We start from the raw sequence: 23,911 nt of genomic DNA, 5'->3' as shown, positions 1-23,911 counted from the left end.
TCATCCTTTGAATGCATGTAGCGAGGCTCTCCATGACCTCTCCATTGGGATTGGAGTAAGAATCCTTGAACATAAAACGAGGGTTGAGGAAGTACCCCGCTGCATGAATGGGTTGGTGGAGCTGATTATTCCACCTCTTATTAATAATTTCCCATATGGGATCAAATTTGAGTCTATCCCCCTTGTAGTAATTTTTGATAGATTCCTTGGCCTTATCCATGGCCTCATAAACATAACCCATTGGGGTTTGAGCCCCATCTACCAAGCGGAGAACTCTATCCAAGGGCTTTGACACCTACAATTGAAAAATACAAATTATAAAAAGATTGATCATTAAAGTTACAAATTAATAATGAGAGACTTGAATCAAGAATAATTAAATATTCAAGTTTTGAAGTCACCTTCACAATCTTTGCAACTCTTTGTGCAAATAGGTTGTCAAAGACTGTATGCAACACCCTCTCCTTCAGGCTTCTTTGAATAAGGTGAGTCTAGCCATGCTTGACTCTCAAACATTTGTTTCAAAGCCGTCAATGCACCAAGAATGTTTTGCAACTTTAAGAAAATTGTTGCAAACCTTGTGACACCTGCTCTTAACAACTTTTTCCCTTGGGTGTGTTCTCTCATCAAGTGAAGAACCCAAGGGTGATTGTAGATGTACTTTGTAATCCTCCTTGCATCTTCTACAATTGGTGTCACCCAGTCAAGTTTTCCTATGTCCTCCAAAAGAAGGTCAAGGTCATGTGTTGCACAAGGTGTCCAAAAAAGAGTGGGGTGTCGCTCTTGGAGGATTTTACAGGCTGCCACATATGCTGTTGCATTATCCGTTATTATTTGCACCACATTGTCAACTCCCACCTCCATGACGATTTGCTTCAACATTAGAGCCAAAGTTTCAACATTTTTCACCTTGTTGGAGGCATCCACCGATTTCAAGAACACCACATTGTTCTTGCAAGCAACAAAAAAATAATGATGGTGCGGTTTTTGCCATCTTTCCACCCATTGGAAAGAATGGTGCAGCCATATTTTTTCCATTCTTTTCTTTGGTCTTTCACCACTTCTCTTGCCCTATCAACTGCATTTGTGAGCAACCTACAAGTACAAAGTGAAATTAGGTCTTAGTACACAATTTTGATTAAAAAATCAAGAAAAACATTTAAAATTGAAAACAAGTGGAATAAGTTACTAACCTCCCACCCAAGTCCTTGCGAGAAGGGGCCATGTATCCTTTTGTCGAAATTGTCAATGCTGTAACCAAATTAAGCCAATAAGGATTGCCTGCCACATTGAATGGAAGTTGTTGAAGTACCAAAAATCGGCACATGTAATGTCTTTTTTCTCATGCACCTCCCTATTCCACCCAGTCGCCTCTAGTGATGGTTGTGCTCCAGCCGTGTTCCTGGGCACAAAATAATCACCTATGGATTGTGGTACTGATTGTGATGCAACCGGTGCTCTACTAGAAGTAGCTGAAGTGGTGGTCGAGGTGGTGCTGGATTTGCGGATACGTGGGCCACGAAGAGAGCCCACTATGCCCTAAAGTGCTTCGCCTTCTTCTTCAAGGTTGATTGAAGCACCTTGAGATTTAGCTATAGACGCTCTCATGGCTAGTTTTGCCCTCTCCTTTTGCAACTTTTGTTCTTCCCCAGTTGCAAGTATGACATTCATTTCTCTTTTTATTTCTTCTATGGCCCAAGGACATATCCTAGCATTATGCTTACTAATGCTTACAAGGTGGTATTTGAGGCGGTTTATGCCTCCATAAAGTACTCTTTCACATTTTATGCATATTACGGACCCAGGTTTCGCTCCTTCAAAGGCATACTTCCAAGCCCCGTCTCTAGCACCTTTAGGACAAGTGCCTACATATCCAGATGGGAATGCATCGACTAACGGGGTAGACCTTGAAGCTGAACCAATTGTATCTGCCATTATAAATTGATTGTTAACCTACACATACAAAGTGAAAACACAAAGTTAATATTTTAGTTAAAAAAATTAGCAAACTAACTGAATTAGTTTAAATAATTTTAGACATCATTGAAAGAAATAAAAAAAACTGTTAGGGTTTGAATTTTTTTTGAATAACTAGAGATTCTTGAAAAAATAGTGAAAACATCAATAAAAATTGTCAGAAGATCGTGTTAAATCTTGTTCATATGACTCTAAATCAATTTAGACTACTTAGGAAAGGCCATTGTTGATTTTCTATTAACCTAGATGCAACAAAAAAGAAATAAAATGTTTTAAAAAAACATAGGAAAAAAATCAGAAAACTTTCTTGGGAATCTGATTTTGCTTTGAAAACCACTTTAAATCCTCTCCAAATCTGCTTATAATTGACTAAAATTGATGGAAATTAGTTTGGAAATGCTTGGGAGGGTTTTTTTCCTCTTAGCAGCAAATTACAACACACAAAATGATCAAATGAATAACTTTTTTTACGTTTTTGCCTTATATTTCTGTGTCCGCGAGTTTTCACCAAAAACTCACCAAAAACTCGGTGAGTTTTTCTAGCGAGTAAATGGCGAATTTACTCAGCAGGCCAAAAAGCTCACGAGTTTTTAACTACTCACCGAGTTTTCGGCGAGTAGGGCATCTATGTAAGGGACCTTCCTGATCCTCAAATAACTATGGATACCAGATAGTAGTAAAAAATATCTTTATTCACATGTAGTTCTTATAGAAGTGGACCATAGATGATTAGCCAAGGATTATACTCCTTTTTCTAACTTTGCAAAGTTTATTTAAAGAACCCAATGGTTGCCAAGCAGAACATAAGTGTCTATCAGCTGACTTCCATGTAATGATCCGTTTTGAAATAGAATACCATTCAGTACTCCTATACCAAGCAATTCTCATCTGCATCATAATCAATGCTCAAGAAGGAGGCAATGTTGCATTGCGGTAGCTTTTGGATGGTTTGAATGACTCAGTGGCAATAAATCCCATTCTCTATGTTTGAATGCAGCAGCTTTACATGACAACAATGCCCAAAGTATTGCATGTTTATATATGAGGAGGAAGTCACTAGATTTGGCTTTCCAGTGCAGATAACAAGTTATAGGGGTGCACATATTGTTAACCATGTTATTTGTTTGATGACATTAGATTCCCACTGTTTGTAGTCCACACCATCCATGCACAAATGGTCAAGCTATAGGCACTTATAAAATGTTGATATTTGTAACTCAAAATTCTTGTATGGTAGAAGTAGCTGATTAGGAAGAGCACCTTCCTCTATTCTAAGGTTTTACTGAACATCCTACAAGGTAACTCTGAAACATACATTTTTTCATTTAATGTACAAACATGCAGCAGCAATACCAATGATAATCTTCTACTACCTCAAAGATTGTTGTCAAGAATAATATTGGGGATGAAGACATTTTGAAATACTCGAGGTAAAACGTGGAGAACATTCCCTTTTTTTGGTTTTGAGATTGTTCTTCAAATTTATTTTGAATTTTGCATTGATTTATACTATGACGTGATTTTTTTTTGGTATTATTTGATATTTTCTAAACTTCTATCAATAATTCAATACGCCATTTACATTTTAATATTCTAAACATGTCTTGTTGATGTTAAGTTACATGATTTTGTATATTTGAAGTAGGTCTTTAGCCTATTTTTTGTTTTTATTTGTTTGATAAATTGTCCACTTTTGAAAGAGTCCTGTGCTCCTTCTCTTTATCCAGCATTTATATGGGTTCACTTTATCTCTGAATTATGTTATCTTTGATAAGTCCTTTAAACATATTGTTAATCAAGACAATACTGGAAATTTAGAGAATAGCAGAAAAATTATGATTGTCGGAGTTAAAGAGTAATGCAATATGATCACTACTTCAGTTTATTGAATACTGATTTTTGAAGGCACTAATCTTTTGTAATTGTTTGCAGTTACACCATACATACAGGAGCTGGTCTTATTGTTCCCAAAATTCAAGCGGATGGAAAGGTAGGTGACCAATCTACCCAGCAAAGCTCAATAAGCTCAAGTGTATTGTTTTTAGGTCAGCTTATTTGAAGGGAACACTGATATTAATGAACAATTTCTTATTTTCTGTCATATGGTTGGAAATTATGCATTCAGCTTTTTGTTGTCATATACTGAGTGTTCCACACCTTGCCAAATAAATGTCCTGTCTCCATTCTATCTTTTTAAACAACATTTGTCTGAATACTTATAAGATTATAAGGTTGATAGTTTCATTTTGGATGGTAATTGGCTTGATTTGGAGAGGAATAATTTTGAGGCATGGAATATATGGTTAGTGTCTTAATTTGTCCTTTCGGGGATAACACAAAACAAAGCAACATTTAAGGTAAAACTTTTCTTCAAACTACAAGGGAATTCTCCCTAATAAAATAAAAACAAAGATAAAAACCCTAGAATGCTAAATCTATTACAAAATTTACAATTTTCACAACATGCACAAAGTTTTTTTATATATATTTGGATTGAATAGAATCACAACCCCACAATCACATAGATCGAGCAAAGCTTGAGAAAGAAATTAGCATGTGGCCCCCAAAAGGAAACAACTGTACACAAGATTAAAAGATCAGATAATCATAAAGCTAATGGTGAAAAAACTAAGTAGTCAAAACTATAAAGCCATTGGGAGAGCGGTCTTGATTGTTTGAGTTAACCCATCCTTTGTCAAACAAATCTTTTGCATCATCAATAGGCACCCAAATAGTGAGCATTTGTCAAACAAATCTTTGCATGAATATGAAACTTTAGTGCACAATTGAGTTTGAGAGATATTCCTTTGTGGCAAAATGGCAAGAATTAGGTGAGGGAATTTGTCTTGACTTTGGGAGGAGCCCACCCACACTGTTGGGAGAATGTAGCCGAATAGTGAGCAGGTGGTGGCCGACTCATTTGCCACCCAACCAACTGTGATCAACTAGATGGCTATCCAACTAGAGGCTAGGGCCACTTGCGATGGGTTTGCGGGTAGAGTTAGACTGGTCATGTCATTGACCTTGATGGGGGGATTTGGCATAGTGAGGTGAGGAGGGTGGTGCCTTGCTTAGAATGCAAGGAGAATTCTTCCAATGATGAAGGATAGTCTGGAGGTGCTCCACTTGCAAGGCCAATTATTTGGCTTGAACTTGAATTTGCATGAGAACATTATATATCACTAGTCACTTTGTGTGTAGCAAAATTGAAATTAACATATACATGAGCAAACAAACAACATTTCTATCTTTCTAGATGCTAAAAAGAATCTCCAATTTGAAAGTATGCTAGAACTAGGTGAATTTAATTGGAAATTTGGTGTTATCACCCAACAAAACATTGTGCTAGGTGAAGGGCTCTCATCTTAAAGGCTTGAAAAATCATGAATCTACAACCAAGCTAGTTGTGCATGGGTGCACAACCAAACAAATGCTTGACTGTTTCAAATTGTGACAAAACAAACATGTGGGGTTCGACACAGCTAAATGTGTTAACTGTATGCCAATAGAGAGATCTTGGTAGAGTAAACACTAAGCAAATTGTGCAATCTTGGGATCTACAACCCTTTATAGATTGTTTAAAAGTGTTCATCCCAAATAAAAGATGGAGAGTGAAGAGATCTTGTATTTAACATCTTAACCATAGGCAAATGTTGGTAATGCCACTTTTATCCTTTTACTTGGGGTGTAATTATGGATTAGGGTATCAAATTACCACTTCCAATCCTTCCACCAAGGTTTGGTAGTTCACTCAACTATTTTGTGCATGTGTTTAAGAGGCACTGCCTTGATTATTGATTTGGAAAGTTACTTTATCCACATTATCCAAATTAAACTTGGTTTTAGTTTGTGGCCATGGAAGCCAAGCAAAAGCAACCTTGGAGCATAAGTCTTCGATATGCCTAATGGCTCTTTTGGAGAAATTGAGAGAGTGCACCCAAGAAATCTATGCTAGTGGTTTACCTTGGAAAATAATTGTGGGAGACTACCACAAGGACTCTTGTAATGTCCCCACTTTGAAATAGAATTTAATAATAAATAATAATAATAAAATTAAAATAAAAAATAAAAAATAAAAGATAAATAAAAATATAAAAGAATATAATTAAATATAATTAAAATTTGATTAAGTTAATGAATGGTCGAAAGACATGAAATGAAAAGTTGTGACTCCCTCAAACATGAGATATAAGAGGGAGAAGAGATTCTCATTTGAGGGGGGAATACTGAAGGGAATCAGACGTGCAGATCTGATTTAAATAAGAAGTGCAGATCTGAATTAAATAATAAGACAGCAATGAGGAGACATGACCCTTTAAAGGGATATCTCTTTCCAAATAGATGTGTCTCCTCGATGAAAGATGAAGGTATAAAGGGAGTAAGCAATTAAGATGAAAAGAGGGGAATAGAAATTCAGATTACGAGTCTAATACAGAAGGGTGCAGGCATCAATCAAGGAATGGAATGAAGAGAGGAAGAAAGATTGAGGCATAGGGATTAAGGAAGGGTTAATGGAAGAAGAAAGGAATGTGCATAAAATAAGAAAGCGACTTCTAAGGATAGAAACGATGAAAGGTTGTGACCCTTCGAATGGGTGGTAATTGTGAAAGGTTGTGACCCTTGCAAAGGGAAGGCATGATGAAGGGGTGTGACTTCTCCCTCACAATGGAAGATATAAAGGAAAGAAGGTCTCATTTAAGGAGGGGAAAGAGAGAACAATTGGGAAAGAACATCTTATTCTAAAAGGTAGCAATGAAGGGTGGTGACCCAAGTCTTATGAAAGTTGGTGTCCCTTAAAGTTGGTGTCTCTTTCACCAATGAAGTATGAAGAGATCATTCCAATCTTTCAATGATCACTTATCAATCATCATTCCAATCATTCAAATCAAGTGAGCAATCAATGAGCAAATCATTCTATCAAATCAGCATTCATTCAAACATCAAATCAGACTTCATTACATTATCACTCACTGATACCTCAAATCATACAATCAAGGGAATTCATTCAATCAATCAATGACTCAACAATTGGTGGATCAGAAATATAGTAATAAAATACTAAGAAAATATCCAGACGGAACAGAAAAGAAGATTACAGAATATTGAACGCTGTAATAATCAGATCAGGATATAACTTGTGAATATTCCAATCCACTATGGTAATATAGAAATTGTTGTTTAGTTCTATATGTGAAATTATTGCACATATGTATTATATAATAATACACATTAAAATATACATTTAACACTACAACAGTTTGGTAAAGGGAAGGAAGGAAGGAAATCTGCAATTAAGGGAGAACAGCTATAGGGCACCCTGCTACAGTGGCAAATAGTGAGATAACAGCTATTCGGGCACCCTATTACGGGAGAGAACTGCTAAGGGCACCCTATTGCAATTTCCCTCCCAACTCCTACATTGAGGGACTGTTGATGAACCCAAGATTCTACAGCCATGGAAGAATGGAAGGGGATTGCATGGAGGGAGAAACGGCTGTCTTACGGCACCCTACAATGCCTCCTAATTCCATATCTTATATGACTGATATCCCACATGCAAATCAGACTCTAATTCAGAATCAGAATTCAAATTCAAGAGCACATTATTTAAAGAGATATTCTACTTGGTAAGATCAAACTCTAACCCTAGTTTGTTCCAATTGTGATTCTAGGGAAAATTATAGGGCAAATTAGGAAGGGGACATTACAACTCTTGATTGATAGAGAGGCCATCCCAAAACAATAGCTCTTCCACAAAAGCTAGGACTTGATAGCTTACCATGCTTTCTAGATGCCTTTGGCCTCAATGTTTTTGTAATCCTAGCATGAGCAAGAGACATAACAAGCCAATGAAAGCCAAGGCCTTTCCAAGTTGGTCTCCTATAAGGGGAGTAAGCAAAGATACTGTTCCTTAACAAGACTTTCTGGGCTTCATTGCCACCACAAGCCCTCACTATCCATTTAGCACAAAGCGTAGTTCCCTTTCTATTCACATCAATGAACTCTAGGCCACTAGAGCATTTGGGAAGATAACAAAAATCCCAAGCTATTTTAAAAATCCTTGTTGTAGGTAGAATTGGCCCAAAGAAAATCATACATGAACATTTCTAGCTTGTAGTAAGACACCTTAGAAAGCATCTAGCAAGAGGAGTAATAAACATGTGTGGCAACAAGAACTTTGGAGCATGTTGGGTATTTCCTAGCCAATGAAGGTCACTTTTAGTAATCCAATATCCCAACATCTTCTCAATCATGTGAAGCACATATTACAAAAGCATAGATGGACAAGCTTGAAAGGGGAACAAAATCTCTAAAATTCTTTTATTTTCTTATTTTATATTGGAAATTAGTGTATTAAGCAGGTTACAATATGAAGGCTATTCATGCCACAACATATAACAAACTTCATAAAAAAGCCTATATAGTATATAACCAAAATATTACAAAACGTGTCCAGGCATTCAAGCACCATGGACAGCTATTATCTACAACATTAAACAATTTTCATTACAGCAATAAACTCCAAGGATATTCAATAACAACTCTCATTTGGCATCATGTTCAAAGTAACTTACAAACACATCAACATGAAACAACATTATTGTTATTAGATATTTCAATAATAGGAAGTGTGTGCATTTCCACATTTGGAACTTCCAACAGATCAATAGCCCCTGCATCATTCATCTGTGTATTGCCCTGCACAATCTGATTGTCATTACCAGAGTTGGCATCAGTAATATAACCATGGATCCGTTCATACTTGAGGATCTTCATTTTTGACACTTTCATCCTCAGGTTTTCCTTCATTCCTCTCCATGTCTGACCACCCGTCAACATGGGCGATTTCAGTTTTGCGAAGGATAGTTACTCCTTGCTCGAGTAGTTTGTAATAGTATCTTTTGAAATGTACATTATCATTGTAACCTACACATTGTACACAATAATAGAGAGGAAGGTGAACTCACTGCAAGAGTCCTGAAGACACGTCCTTTTGCCCTGAAACAGTCCATTTCTAATCTCCACACAAACTCCAAAATTTCAATCCATAAAATAAACTACACTTTCACAAAATCCTTATTAAAACCTCCAATATTCTTAAAAGGATTCTTTTCAACATAATGAGGATTCTCCTCCATTGTTGAGTGGTAATAATGGGAAATGGGATCTTGTGGGTGAGATCTAGAAGCTGAAGGGGGGAGAGAAACTGTAGAATGGTTGGACAAGATTCTTAACGAGCTTGGTGCTATAAATGAAGATTTGGAGAAAGTCCTGCATTTGAGTAGAACAACTATAAAGAACTATGTGGCTAGCCTACATATGCTCCAGGAAGGGAGGATGTAGAAGAAAAGGGAGCAGTTGGACTTGGGCCCTAGCAAGGGTACTAGAAATCAAACCAAGAAGAAGGTTATTGAAGTTGAGAATTTAGATGATTATTTTCTCGAGGATCATTTGTAATTCTAGATAGAGGAATGGGAGGCTACTGAAACTCTGAATGTCTTGTCTGTAGCCAATTAATGTGCATTCATTGGTTATTTGATGGTTTTGCTATTAATTAGCTGTTTGCTTTCCACTTTCTTTCTTCTTTGTGGTACTTTTAGCTTGCTCTGCTTTTGTGTAAAAGGGTCTGGAGTCTGGACCTTTTCAAAACCCAATGTTTACCAAATAATTAATTTTTTTTTTGCCAAGAGAAACCTTGTTTGTTAACCTACCTAGAAATACCACCAAAAAACATAATCCATAGCTTTTTTGCATATGGACAATCAAAAAACAAATGCACAATAGATTCCTCAACATTACAAAAGGGACATAAACACATAGGAAGATCCACATCAGACAACAGAGAATCCACAACAGTTTTTCATAACATCGACAATCTAAACCAAATTTTTCTTAGCTCTTAGATCCAAGAATATCAAATATGTTTGAAAATAGATTTCCTATCCTAATTTAACAAATTAAAACCGTAAATATTGTTTATGGAATCAGACACCTCTGGGGTATTAGATGACAGAGTAAATATTTTTAGCTGCTACTTTGGTAAAGGGAGAATTATTAGTTCAATTAATACTATCCTAAGTTTCAGTATTGAATAACAAATTGATGGGAAAATGAATGTTATTCATAATTTTAGGGATCAAGAAGAATGCTATTTTTTGAGAGTCTGGTTTGTAAACCTCCTCTTGATCTCCTTCTAGGAAACTGTATGTAATGGACACCCCGGAATGCCCAAAAACCATACCAATTGCTGCTAGGAATTTTATCAAACAGTTTGCATCCAACTCCTTATTTCTCCGTTTAATGTTTTAAATTCCCTTATGTCTCCGGAAATGAAATGTTGGTTTGTTTTACATGGAATTGAAATCACAGAATATGGACAAGAATGAAACTACAATAATATGCAAACTGAAAATTGAACTACTGCGGATAAGATGTTATTTTCAGATTTTAATAAAATCAAATACATGGCAGATTATCAACTCACTAATTATTCCAGCATTATTGACATAATACTCCAGCAATCATTTTCAATCTTGCTGCTACAGTGACATGAATAGTACCCACGTGAATAGTAACCACGTGAATAGTAAACGCGTGAATAGTACCCGCGTGAATAGTGTTGCAGCAATATTAATTTGTCTTCAACAGGTCCAATATCTTCATAAAATCATCTCCTCAAAATGGCATAAGCATCGGACAAGTAGGGAAGAAGATATGAACAAACATTAAATCTGCCTAGAGCTGGAAATGCACCCAATCTGCCTGATAATGAAGCTGATAGCAATGGATTCCAAAGGCCAAACCCCAGGGGAATGACGTCTAGAATGTCACAAGAGAGGATAGACATCCTCTAATGCCAAGAACGGATCTGCAACTCACACATACCAATTCTTCTCATATTCAACATATCTAATGAAGCCACAAACGCTTTCTTTTATTCTTTTTCCAAGGGTCCACTCAACTTTCATGGGCAATGTGGGATAAAAGATGAGCAATATAAAACATATATTAAAATATTCACTTATGTCTCCCTTGGGTACAGATCCCCATAAAATAAATATTAGAGTAACACTTTAATATTTTACAATTAAATTAAATGTTACTTTAATAAAACTTCAGGCATTAAAATGTATTAGCAATCGGACTCCGAATAATGCGAGTGATAGCTCGTCGGAAAGCTCTCACCGAGGAGTATCAAATCCAAACACCAAAACTGGCCTCCACTATGTCCTGCTGACTTACTAAAAATAGTAAGCATGCCTGAAACTGAGTAAATCAACTTCGTTTTGGCCCAAACTACCCTTCGTTAGCCCTCGGGACCATGTAGAACAAGGCTAACGCACACACACTTGGTCAACTGCTAAAGTGGGGACATTACAGTCCGCCCCCCTTGAAATTGCTTGTCCTCAAGCAATCTCAGTCCAGCCTGCTGAATAACCTGCTCACTCTCCCATGTAGAATCCTTCTCCGGCAGGTCTCTCCATCTGACCAAATACTCCTTCACTATCCTGTTTCTAAGCTTCCTCTCTCTGGTGTCCAGAATAGCCTTAGGTACTAACACAAGCTTCCCCTCCTCATCCAAAGGGGGTAAATCTGCAGAAGGCACTACACTCTGACCAATGACTTTCTTAAGCTTAGACACATGAAACACATTGTGCACTCGACTGCCCTCTGGAAGCTCAAGCTCATAGGCGACTTCGCCCACTCTGCGAATCACCCTGTAGGGACCATAAAATCTAGGCTTCAACTTTTCAGCTCCGCTCTTCTTGAGCGATGACTGTCTATATGGTTGTAGCCTCAAGTAAACCATATCCCCTACCTCGAAACTGCGCTCTATTCGGTGCTGATCAGCGTACAATTTTTGTTGATTCTGGGCCTGCTGTATATTCTCCTTGAGCACTTTCAGGATGTCCTGACTATCCTGCAATAAGTTTTTGGCTTTGGGCACTCTGCTGTCCCCCAAAACTAAATCCATGAAGCTAGGTGCGTCATAACCATAGAGTGCCATGAAAGGAGTTATCCTGATGGACATATGATAAGTGGTGTTATAACAATACTCTCCCATATGCAACCATCTGACCCAAGCCTTTTGTTGTGCAGTTACATAGTTCCTCAAGTATCCCTCCACCCATTTATTCACAATCTCTGTTTGCCCATCTGTCTGCAGATGATAACTAGTGCTAGGTGTAAGATCTGTACCACACAACCTAAACAACTCCTGCCAAAAAACACTCATAAACTTACTATCCCGATCACTGACAATGAATTTGGGCAACCCATGTAACCTGAATATCTCTCTAAAGAAAAGATCTGCCACCTGTGCTGTTGTGTAAATGGACGGAATAGCAAAGAAGTGAGTGAACTTCGTCAAGCGGTCCACCACCACATAGATGCAATCCCTTCCCTGCACTCGTGGTAAACCAGTGATGAAGTCCATCGAAATACTTTCCCATTTCCTATCAGGAATGGGCAAGGGCTGTAATAAACCTACAGGAAATGTGTGCTCTTCCTTATTCTGTTGACAAATCGCATACTCCCTGACATACCTCTGAACATCATCCTTGAACCCTCTCCATGAGAACCGCTCTCGGATTTGCCTGTAGGTCTTGAAGATCCCCGGATGCCCAGCTGTGGGTGCATCATGAAATGCCTTCAGTATCACCTCTCTCAAATGTGATGACGGAATCAAATAAACCCTATCCTGAACTCTGATCAATCCATCTATCACCTCATAGCGATCATCTTGTATAGTACCTGAAATCAATCCAGAAGCCCAAGCATCTCCGACATACTCTTCTATAATCCGATCTCTCCAATCTCCTGAAATCTCTGCCAGAGCACATAAGTGAGGTCTCCGAGATAAGGCATCAGCCACCACGTTTTTCTTACCTTTGACAAACTCTATGTCAAAGTCATAAGCCTGCAATTTAGTAACCCATTTCTGTTGCCGGTCATTAAGATCACGCTGGTTCATGAAGTATTTAATACTGTTGTGATCAGTTTTGATCACAAAACGTCCACCTACCAAATATGATCGGAATTTGGCCAATGCATGCATTATGGCCAACATCTCCCGGTCATAGACAGAATAACTCCTCTCAACTCCCCGGAGCTTCCTACTCTTGAATGCAATGGGATGCTTCTCTTGCATCAATACTGCTCCAATCCCATCACCCGATGCATCACAATGAAGCTCAAAAGGCTTAGTGAAATCTGGTAGAGCTAGAACTGGACATGAAGACATTACCTGCTTGAAATGCTCAAAACACCTCTGTGCTGCCCCTGCCCACACGAAGGCCCCCTTCTTGGTGAGATCTGTCAAAGGCGCTGCCGTTTGTGAAAAACCCTTAACAAACCTTCTGTAAAATCCGCAAAGACCAAAGAATCCCTTAAGCTGTGTGAGGTTCGTAGGAGTAGGCCAATCAACTATAGCTCTAATCTTTTCAGGGTCTACTCGAACTCCATCTACACTAATAATATGCCCAAGGTATAGTAATTCTGTCATACCAAACTCACACTTAGACTCCTTGGCATACAAAGACTCTCTCTCTAGGATAGATAATACCTCCTCCAAATGTTGTGAATGTTCCTCCTAGGTCTTACTGAAGACCAAGATGTCATCAAAGAAGATCAAGACAAATCTCCTCAACTGCTCCCTGAATACCTGGTTCATACAACTCTGAAATGTAGCGGGTGCATTGGTTAGTCCAAATGGCATAACCATAAACTCAAAGTGGCCATAGTGACATCGGAAGGCAGTTTTCTCAATGTCCTCAGCCCTCATCCTGATCTGATGGTATCCAGACCGTAAGTCTATTTTGGTGAAAAAGCATGCTCCATGCAATTCATCAATCAACTCATCAATCCGAGGAATGGGATATCTGTTTTTTATTGTTTTCTTATTCAATGCCCTATAATCGATGCACATGCGCATTGTCCCATCCTTCTTCTTTACCAGAACTACAGCTGAAGCAAAGGGGCTTTTGCTAGGCTTGATGTGCCCCATTTCCAACAATTCCTTAATTGCCTTCTCTATCTCATCTTAATGTTTCTTAGGATGACGATAGGGAGTGATCATCACTAGTTTGGCTCCCTCCTCGAGCTCTATAACATGCTCTGCACCCCTATCAGGAGGAACCCCGGGAGGAATATCACTGAATACCTTGGCATGTCTGTCAAGAATCTCCTGTATATCTGGTGGATGACTCTTCACCCGAGGCTCCGGTGAAGATGGCATAACTAAGCACTCTGTTGCCCACTCTATGTCATTATGCCGAAAAAGTCTCTCCATTCTCCTCAAAGAGACTACCCTGCAACTCCCATCTGAAAGTCCCCTGAGAACCAACAGTCCTACCCTCATGCTGAAACCTCATTTCCAACTTCGCTGGGTTGAAAGTGAACTCAACCAGCGATGCAATCCATGTCATACCGAGGATGACGTCGTAATCTCCCATGTCCACAACATAGAAATCATCCTCCAACTCATAGCCATCTCCAAATCTAATGTGAAGATTTGAAACCTTTTGAATACATAATAGCTTTTGGCCATTAGCCACCATGACTCTAAAACCATCATGCTCCTCTGTCTGTAAGCCTCTCCTGGCTACCAACTGCGTATCTATAAAGTTATGTGTAGCCCCAGTGTTAATGAGAGATATCACTTTCTGCCCCTGGATAGTACCCCTGACCTTAAATGTGATTGCCTTTTGGGCCCCTGTCAAGCGTGCCAACGATCTATCATCCTTAGGAATGCTGCTCTCCTCTATCGTGTTACCCTCATCTGAATCGGAGTGTTGATCCTCCCCCTCTGACTCTGACTCCTCTGCTGAAAAATACTCCATTTGATTTGCCTTAGCCTTGAGAGGGCATTTATGAGATAAGTCCCAAGGCTCTCTACACTGGAAGCACAGTTTCTTCTTTCGAAGTTCATTCAAGGTTTCACTGTCTAGTCCTTTTGATCCTTCTTTGGGTTTGTTATACTCTTTCTGAAATGGTTTTTTGTCTTTGTCCTTGCGGTAGGAAGAATCTGTTGAATGGTATTTTCCTTTGTATACCGAAGGGGCTAAATCTCGTGCCTTTTTAGTTGCTTCTGTTAAGGTGAGTGGATCATGTCCCTTCACCCAACCACGTAATGGATCAGCAAGCCCATCACAAAATAATACCACCAATCTCCTAGGAGAGATATCAGTAACAAGTACAGACAAACGCTGAAACTCGGCGATGTAAGCATCCACAGAACCTGACTGTTTTAACTGTGCTAGCTCCTTGAAATGTAACTCGGGATCCCTAGTGTCAAATCTCTCAATCAATCTTTTTGTGAATTCCTCATAGGATGTAATCTGATTATGCCCCAGAGTCACCATGCCATGATGCCACCATTCATGCGCAACGCCGTCCAAATGCATAGCCGCATACTTGATAGCCTCCTCCTCAGGCATAGGATTTAGCTGCAAGTATGTATCTACCTTCTGCACCCAAGCTCGTGTGGTCATCTTCCCTGAAGCATCATAATAAGGCAAGGAAAGTTTTCCAACTTTCTTTCTCAGCTCAAAATTATGATTCCTCCCTCCTGCTCTAGGCATATGTCTCATCCTCAAGTCCATATAATCTTTGAGGGAAATATCTGCCTGAAACTCGAGTCCACTGGCCTCCCAGTCCCTCCTGAACTGACCCTGTAACTCAGTAATCTGCCGTTCGTTCACTGGTTGAACCGGATCCCTAGGTGGGAAGGTGGGTAGAAGAGGTCTCGAGCTCGCTGTTCGAGCTGGGTGTGCAACGTGTCTAAAGTGATCCGCCTCATTCCCATTGTCGCCATGTCCATTATTACCATTAATGTTATTCTCAGGGCCATGGTTGTTGCCTCGGCCTCCATTATTATCATTGCCCCTATTGTTATCGTTTCCCCCATTGTTATTGTTTCCATTGTTGGCATCACCTGGATTAATATTGACGCCCATCTGTCTAGCCATAAGCTGCAACATCATGTCCATTCGCCTATTCTGCTCTTGCTGCATACGCTGCCCTTGCTCTAACGTACCCAGTAACTGTCTGAACATTACCTCCCCCTGATCTGGACCAGTATTCCTATCATCTCGGTCACCCATACTGCTGTCCTGATCAAAGAATATCTCCTCTATGTCTGTATGACTGGATTCTATGTCCACCTGCACGGATGAACTAGACTGCTCGCTCTGTGAGTTCAAATTTCTGTTTTGTCTTGCTTTGGTATGGCGGAAGTTATAAGGCCCCTGTTGCATGCTTAAACATACATGCTTAGCATGTTTTTTAATTCATTAATTTCTGATTTTAGTGTTTTGATATTTCGTCAAACACTTTTCCCTCTATCCGGCTGCTCCAAAGTCTCTGTAAGACCTCCACAGGATGGCAGGACTTATAGCTCTGATACCACTGTAATGGACACCCCGGAATGCCCAAAAACCATACCAATTGCTGCTAGGAATTTTATCAAACAGTTTGCATCCAACTCCTTATTTCTCTGTTTAATGTTTTAAATTTCCTTATGGCTCCGCAAATGAAATGTTGGTTTGTTTTACATGGAATTGAAATCACAGAATATGGACAAGAATGAAACTACAATAATATGCAAACTGAAAATTGAACTACTGCTGATAAGATGTTATTTTCAGATTTTAATAAAATCAAATACATGGCAGATTATCAACTCACTAATTATTCCAGCATTATTGACATAATACTCCAGCAATCATTTTCAATCTTGCTGCTACAGTGACATGAATAGTACCCACGTGAATAGTAACCGCGTGAATAGTAACCGCGTGAATAGTGTTGCAGCAATATTAATTTGTCTTCAACAGGTCCAATATCTTCATAAAATCATCTCCTCAAAATGGCATAGCATTGGACAAGTAGGGAAGAAGATATGAACAAACATTAAATCTGCCTGTAGCTGGAAATGCACCCAATCTGCCTGATAATGAAGCTGATAGCAATGGATTCCAAAGGCCAAACCCCAGGGGAATGACGTCTAGAATGTCACAAGAGAGGATAGACGTCCTCTAATGCCAAGAACGGATCTGCAACTCACACATACCAATTCTTCTCATATTCAACATATCTAATGAAGCCACAAACGCTTTCTTTTATTCTTTTTCCAAGGGTCCACTCAACTCTCATGGGCAATGTGGGATAAAAGATGAGCAATATAAAACATATATTAAAATATTCACTTATGTCTCCCTTGGGTATTGATCCCCATAAAATAAATATTAGAGTAACACTTTAATATTTTACAATTAAATTAAATGTTACTTTAATAAAACTTCAGGCATTAAAATGTATTAGCAATCGGACTCCGAATAATGCGAGTGATAGCTCGTCGGAAAGCTCTCACCGAGGAGTATCAAATCCAAACACCAAAACTGGCCTCCACTATGTCCTGCTGACTTACTAAAAATAGTAAGCATGCCTGAAACTGAGTAAATCAACTTCGTTTTGGTCCAAATTGGAAATGACTAGGCCAAAACACTCCAGGATCCCCTGAAACCCTTCGTTAGCCCTCGGGACCATGTAGAACAAGGCTAACGCACACACACTTGGTCAACTGCTAAAGTGGGGACATTACACTGTAATGTCCTCACTTTGGAATAGAATTTAATGGTAAATAATAATAATAAAATTAAAATTCTAAAGAATGAAAATAAAATAAAAAACTAAAATATTAAATAATATAATTAAATATAATTAAAATTTAATTAAGTTAGTGAATGGTCAAAAGAGATGGAATTAAAAATTGTGAGGGAGTGACTCCCTCAAACATGACATATAAAAGGGAGATGAGAACATCATTTGAGGGGGGATAATTTGGGAATCAGAAGTGCAGATCTGATTGGAGAGTTGAACAATATTCATATGCAGTTGGCTGCGGATCCAAGAGTCCAGCACTTCATAGATATATCAGTTGTAGACATTCCAGATGGATATGGCATGCTCCTGAGTTGAGATTGGTCACGAAGACTGAATGGTTATTTTTCGACCGATTTCTCTCACATGTGGCTGCCATGGAGAGGTGTACCAAACCAGATCAAGATAGATAGTACCCCAAGATTAAGATTGATGATAACAGAATATGGGGAAAACAATGAAATTCTTTTCCTAGAAACGGATCTAGGAAACTATAGACCAAAAGTTGCAGAGGTTTTGATGCTTCAAAACCCAGTTGAAAAGATAGAAGAAAATCATGAGATTGAGAATTCCACAGAAGTAGTAATAGAAAGTGATCATGATACAGATGAGGAAATTGATATGTTTGAAGGTTTCAGAGGATTTGTGTTCAAGAATATCCAGCAGGGAGGTGAGTTAGGCAACCGTGCCCGCATTCAAAATTTGTTGTTGCCTAATTGGTGCCGAATTCATGATACTGCTCATTCTTAATTCTCTTGCGCAATGTGCAAGGTAGCTTTGAATCAGATACACAAGAGAATTCCTGAAATTCTGACACTTGAAGAGATTAGAGAGGCCTCTCCTAGGCCAAATGAAGAAATTATAGATAAAATCAAAGAAGAAATACATGACGAAGATCAAGTTTGGACATTGAGATTTGATGGTTCAAAGTCAAAGGAAGGATCAGGAGCCGGATTTGAATTAATAAATCCCTCTGGGGAAACTTATTTGGCCTCCCATAGATTGCACTTTCCATGTACGAACAATGTTGCTGAGTATGAATCCTTAGTTCATGGATTGCTGTTAGCCATTCAGAAGAAAGTGAAGATTTTACATGTGTTTGGAGATTCAGAGATTGTAGTAAGACAAGTGCGGAAGCAATATGTCTGCCACGACAAAAGATTGACAAAGTACCACAACAGGATATGGGATCTCATCGAGAGCTTTGATGCTTTCAATATCAAGTCAATATACAGATCACAGAATCAAGTGGCAAATGCACTTGCACAGGCTGCTAGTTCCTTGGCACCCATCGCCATGGAAGGATTAAAGAAGTTTACAGTGGAACTCGCATCAGTTCCATCCGTACCAGATAATGTCACCAATTTCCAAGTTTTTGAAGATGATAAGCATATATTGGATTTTCTGACAAATACAGATGTTTTCCTGAGTCAGGTTATTGATGAAGAGGAAGCCGAAGAAGTAGAATATGATTCAGATGGTATCCTAGATTTGAAGACAAACTTCATTCCTAAGGGAATGATAGAGTTAGAAAGGATGTTTGATAGAGATAAAATGAAGATAGAAAGATTGCATGACTCAAGTGGAAGTGCCTGTGAAACGGTGAATTTGGGAAATGACAACCAAGTTAAGAATGTATTCATAGGGAAAACATGCACACCCAGCGAAAGGGAAGGCATATTAAAGAACATGAGAGATTTTCTTGATGTGATTGCATGGGGGTATGATGATTTGAAAACATATGACACATCAATCATTACACATACTATTCCCTTGAAGCCAGACAGTAAGCCATTTAGGCAGAGACAGAGGCCAGTGAACCCTTTGTTGGATCCTCTTATATATCAAGAAGTGAAGAAATTGCTATCAGCAAGGATTATCTTTCCTGTGCAACACTCAACGTGGGTTGCCAATCTGGTCCCAGTTAGAAAGAAGAGTGGAGAGATAAGGCTTTGTGTTGATTTCAGAAATTTGAATAGAGCATCAGAAAAAGATAACTACCCACTTCCATCATTGGATGAGGTTTTACAGATTGTGAATGGATCGCAGATGATGTCCTTTTTGGACGGATATTCAGGATACAATCAGGTGATGGTAGAATATGAAGATAGATTAAAGACAGCCTTCACCACAAAGTGGGGTACGTTTGCATACAGAAGGATGCCATTTGGCTTAATCAATGCTGGAGCCACATTCCAGAGAGCTATGGACATTGCATTTCAAGATTTGATTGGAAAATGCATCGTTATTTACATGGATGACATTACAATTTTCTCAAGGAAAAGAGAAGACCACATTGAAGATTTGAGAAAAGTATTTCAAAGATGCAGAAAATACGGGATATCCCTTAATCCCAAGAAATGCATATTCGGGGTTACAGAAGGTAAATTGTTAGGACACATTATCTCGGAGAAAGGAATCTCCATTGATCCAGAAAGAGTTGAGGCTATATCTAAGATAAACCTCCCGAGCAGTAAGAAAGAACTGAAGTCCTTCTTTGGTAAGATTAATTTTGTGAGGAAATTTATCTCTGGATTTGCTGAGATAATACGACCACTGAATGAAATGTTGAAGAAAGATGCTAAGATAGATTGGACGACGGAAGCAAGGAAAGCATTTGAAGAAATCAAGTCCACCATCGTTGAGGCTCCTGTTTTGGTTAGTCCTAATTATGCTAGGCCTTTTTATGTGTATTCATTCTCCTCAGAACATACTTGTGCTGCAGTCCTTACACAGAAAAACGAAGATAAAGATGAACATCCCATAGCATTTATGAGTGCATCGTTGAAAGATGCGGAGCTGAGATATCCGAACGTAGAGAAACAAGCTTATGCTTTGGTGAAAGCAATAAAGAAATTCAGACATTACATCTTGAGGGCAAAAGTTCATGCCATTGTCCCAGATGCAGCAGTTAAGACGCTCCTTATGCAGAATGAATTAGGAGAAAGAAGAGGAAAGTGGATCGCCACTATCCAGGAGTACGACATTGAGATACAACCAATGAGACTTGTTCGAGGTCAAGCCTTAGCGCAGACTCTAGCAGTTGATGGACTCGGATTAGTCCAACAAGTCTATGCAATTGAAGATGTCACTCTAGATGAATGGTATAAAGATATTGTTTGCTATTTATTGAACCATAGATGCCCCGCGCATATGGCCCCAGCTCAGAAGAGAGCATTAAGATTGAAGTGTCAGCATTTTATGTTACAAGGCTCGGTTTTATACCGAAGAAACCATGAAGGAATATATTTGAGATGTGTTGGAAAGAATGAAGCTAAACAGATTGTGGAACAATTTCACAATAGATTTGGGATAGGTCATAGTGCAAGCTTGGCTACTGCGCACCAAATTCTGAGAGCAGGCTATTACTGGCCTACCTTGTTCCGAGATACTCATGAACATGTGAAGACTTGTCACACATGCCAGGTTGCTGCCGTTCGAGAGAAGAATCCAGCCATGCCGTTGCAGCCCGTGATCGAGTCCAGACCTTTCGCTACGTGGGGTATCGACTTCATTGGTATGATCAATCCACCTTCCTCTGCGCAACACGGGTACATTCTAACCGCGACTGATTACTGTACTCGGTGGTTAGAAGCTCAAGCTTTGAAGTTATGTACAACTGATGCCGTGATTAAATTTTTAGAGGAGAGCATCATTACTAGGTTTGGTTGTCCACATGCTATTGTTTGTGATAATGGTTCTTCCTTTACATCATTAAAATTTTCAAATTGGGCTTTTGAATATGGTATAACCCTTAAGTTTTCATCGAATTATTATCCTCAGGGTAATGGGTTAGCCGAATCTACGAACAAGAATTTGCTGAGTGTGATTAGGAAATTGTTAGAGAAAAATCCGAAGGATTGGCACACACAATTGAGATTCGCCCTTTGGGCAGATAGAACAAGAGTTAAGAATTCATTGGGGACATCCCCATATTTTCTGGTATATGGCCAAGAGCCTGTCTTCCCCGTACAACTGAGGATTCCTACATTGAGATTCATACAAGATTATATGGAGGGCGAAGACAGAGTGCAAATGAGATTGACACAGTTGATGAATTTAGAAGAAAAAAGAGATAAAGCATTAGAGAATTTCGCCAAACATCAGGGCGTAGTTAAGAGATGGTTTGACAGACAAGCACGGGTAAAAGCCTTTAGGATTTCTGACCTAGTGCTATATTGGGATAAAGCCCATGAAAGAAGGGGAGATCACGACAAATTTGACAAACTATGGAAAGGCCCCTATCAGATTGCTGAGATACTGGGAGAAAATGCATTCAAGCTGAGAACCTTAACTGGTGAGGATGTTCCGTTGCCCGTCAATGGACAATTCCTCAAGCATTACTTCCAACCTTAGGTTTCTTTCGAAGCCTACCCCTTGTATCATAGTTAGAATAGGTCTACTTTGGTTTGCCTTAGTTTAGAGTTTGCTTCCGGTTCTGCTGTAGGGTTTTGGTTCGGCTTTGCTTAGGTGCTGGTTCCGAGGGATATCCGCTTGTGATGTGGGAGTTGTTGTCAAGACACACTCTGCGTTTCACTTGGTTTTGTTTAGTCCATTTCTTGAGCGATACCCCATGAAGTTCTTGGAATTATAGATTGTTTTTGTATAGTGTATCATAGGTTGAATTCGTATTTGACTGGATTGGAAAACTTTTATTGTATTTTGACGCTGACATCATTGGATTATTATATTTCACATATTAATTTTATCCGAGTTATTATAAATTTTCAGGTGAAGCTGCGACTAGCGAAAAATCTATATATCCTGCTTCAGTGCCATTATAATTCTCGAACCCAAGTAAGTTTATTACTTACAAGCCAAATGAATTGACGGAATTTCAAAGAACGTAAAAGCGAAATATCAAAAGAAAAAGAAAGAAATGCAAAAGAAGTGCAAAGAAATGAAATATCTAAATTGGCTAGTGGGAATATGCGAGTAACTCCACCGGGGCTATAGACGCCTGGCTGGCAGTGGAGCAATATTTGTGAGGTTATAATCGGCCGCCTGCGAAGTATGGACATCTTACGTAGCTAGTCTCATTGGATCCTTTGACTTTACAATATTCTCATGAAGGTAATGAACGCAATTGCACACACCTAGATAATCAATGACTAAGTAACTTGATACAATTCTTGGATTCCATCTTTTCAAATGAGTTTTCTGACCTTTTGCTATGTTATGCAAGAATTAATTGAAGATTCCAAGTGTCGGATTGAGCTTTGTTCTTGAAATGTTCTGGAACACTGTTCTGGAACATTTCCTCAGTGGAGTCGCCAGATGTTGTGACCTTTTCAAACATCGCCCCATTGCTAACGGGGACCCCCTCTTTGCTAGCTTCCTGCGTCGTTAGGTTAGGGTTTTGGCTGCTTAGTGGGCAATTTTGCGTTTTCCGTGCCCGAGTCTCAGAGTTTTGATCATGCCTAGTGCCGTCTAGGGTTTTTGAAGTGTTAGGATCAAGTTGCAAAAGATGATATTTTTAATGATCCTAAGTTTTGCTAAGTGTTTGAGCATTTGAACGTTAACGTGTTTTTAAACACGCGCATCAATAATTTTAAAGTGCTAAGATATTCACAAACCTTTTGGAGTTGTTTTCTCGCTCCTAAGGTAATATTTAAGTTGGTTTCGCACTTTATTCCAACATTTTCCTGGCGTTTCGCTCATATTTTTGGAAAATTAGTCTAAGTCCAGTTAAATTTAAAGTCGCTGAGTAATTTTGAGTGGTTAAAATGTTAAAATCCTAAGGGAAATCCATATTCCAAGGGTTAAAGGGTCAAAATCCATGCTAGAGGTGATTTTCCCCTCACATTCCAGACTACCCAACCCATTCCCCCACTCAAAGTCCATACTACACATGGGTTTCCCTTGGAATCCATACTGGCCACTAATTTCCCCCACTGTTTATCCACACCTGGAGCGATTTTCCCCTGGGAATGCTAAAATTTGGCTAAGTGTCAGGATTTATCCAGACACCCATCGAATTTCCCCTGGGAGTGCGGATTGGAGTGCAAGGATAATTCCATGCCTGGGTCGTTTTTCCACCAGGATTTTTGTGACAACTAAGTTAGGATTTTTGTCCGGATTTTTATCCAGACAGGGATCGATTTTCCCCTGAGCATTTTTGTAAGGATTTTTGTCCAGACAGGGATCGATTTTCCACTGGGAACATTATGAATGATTTTTGTCCGGATTTTTGTCCAGACTGAGGTCGAATTTCCACCAGGGAGGTATTTTTTTAAGTTAAGTGATTTTTTGAGTGTGGATTTTTGTCCAG

At 39.0% G+C, this 23,911-nt stretch overlaps 1 protein-coding gene across 2 annotated transcripts in view; it reads left to right on the top strand.

Annotated features, from left to right (window-relative positions):
• Positions 1-23,911, top strand: part of LOC131065238 (diaminopimelate epimerase, chloroplastic) — a 224,498-nt gene that overhangs the window by 51,027 nt on the left and 149,560 nt on the right. For both annotated transcript variants that reach the window (XM_057999699.1, XM_057999697.1), the window contains exon 5: positions 3,910-3,967. In XM_057999699.1, coding sequence (XP_057855682.1) covers positions 3,910-3,967 — 58 coding nt within the window. The remainder of the gene's footprint in view (positions 1-3,909; positions 3,968-23,911) is intronic.

This window comes from Cryptomeria japonica, chromosome 2 (assembly GCF_030272615.1).
Source record: "Cryptomeria japonica chromosome 2, Sugi_1.0, whole genome shotgun sequence".
NCBI classification, from domain to species: Eukaryota; Viridiplantae; Streptophyta; class Pinopsida; order Cupressales; family Cupressaceae; genus Cryptomeria; species Cryptomeria japonica.
The sequence above is the reverse complement of the archived record's forward strand: the minus strand, read 5'-3'. Positions and strand labels throughout refer to the sequence as shown.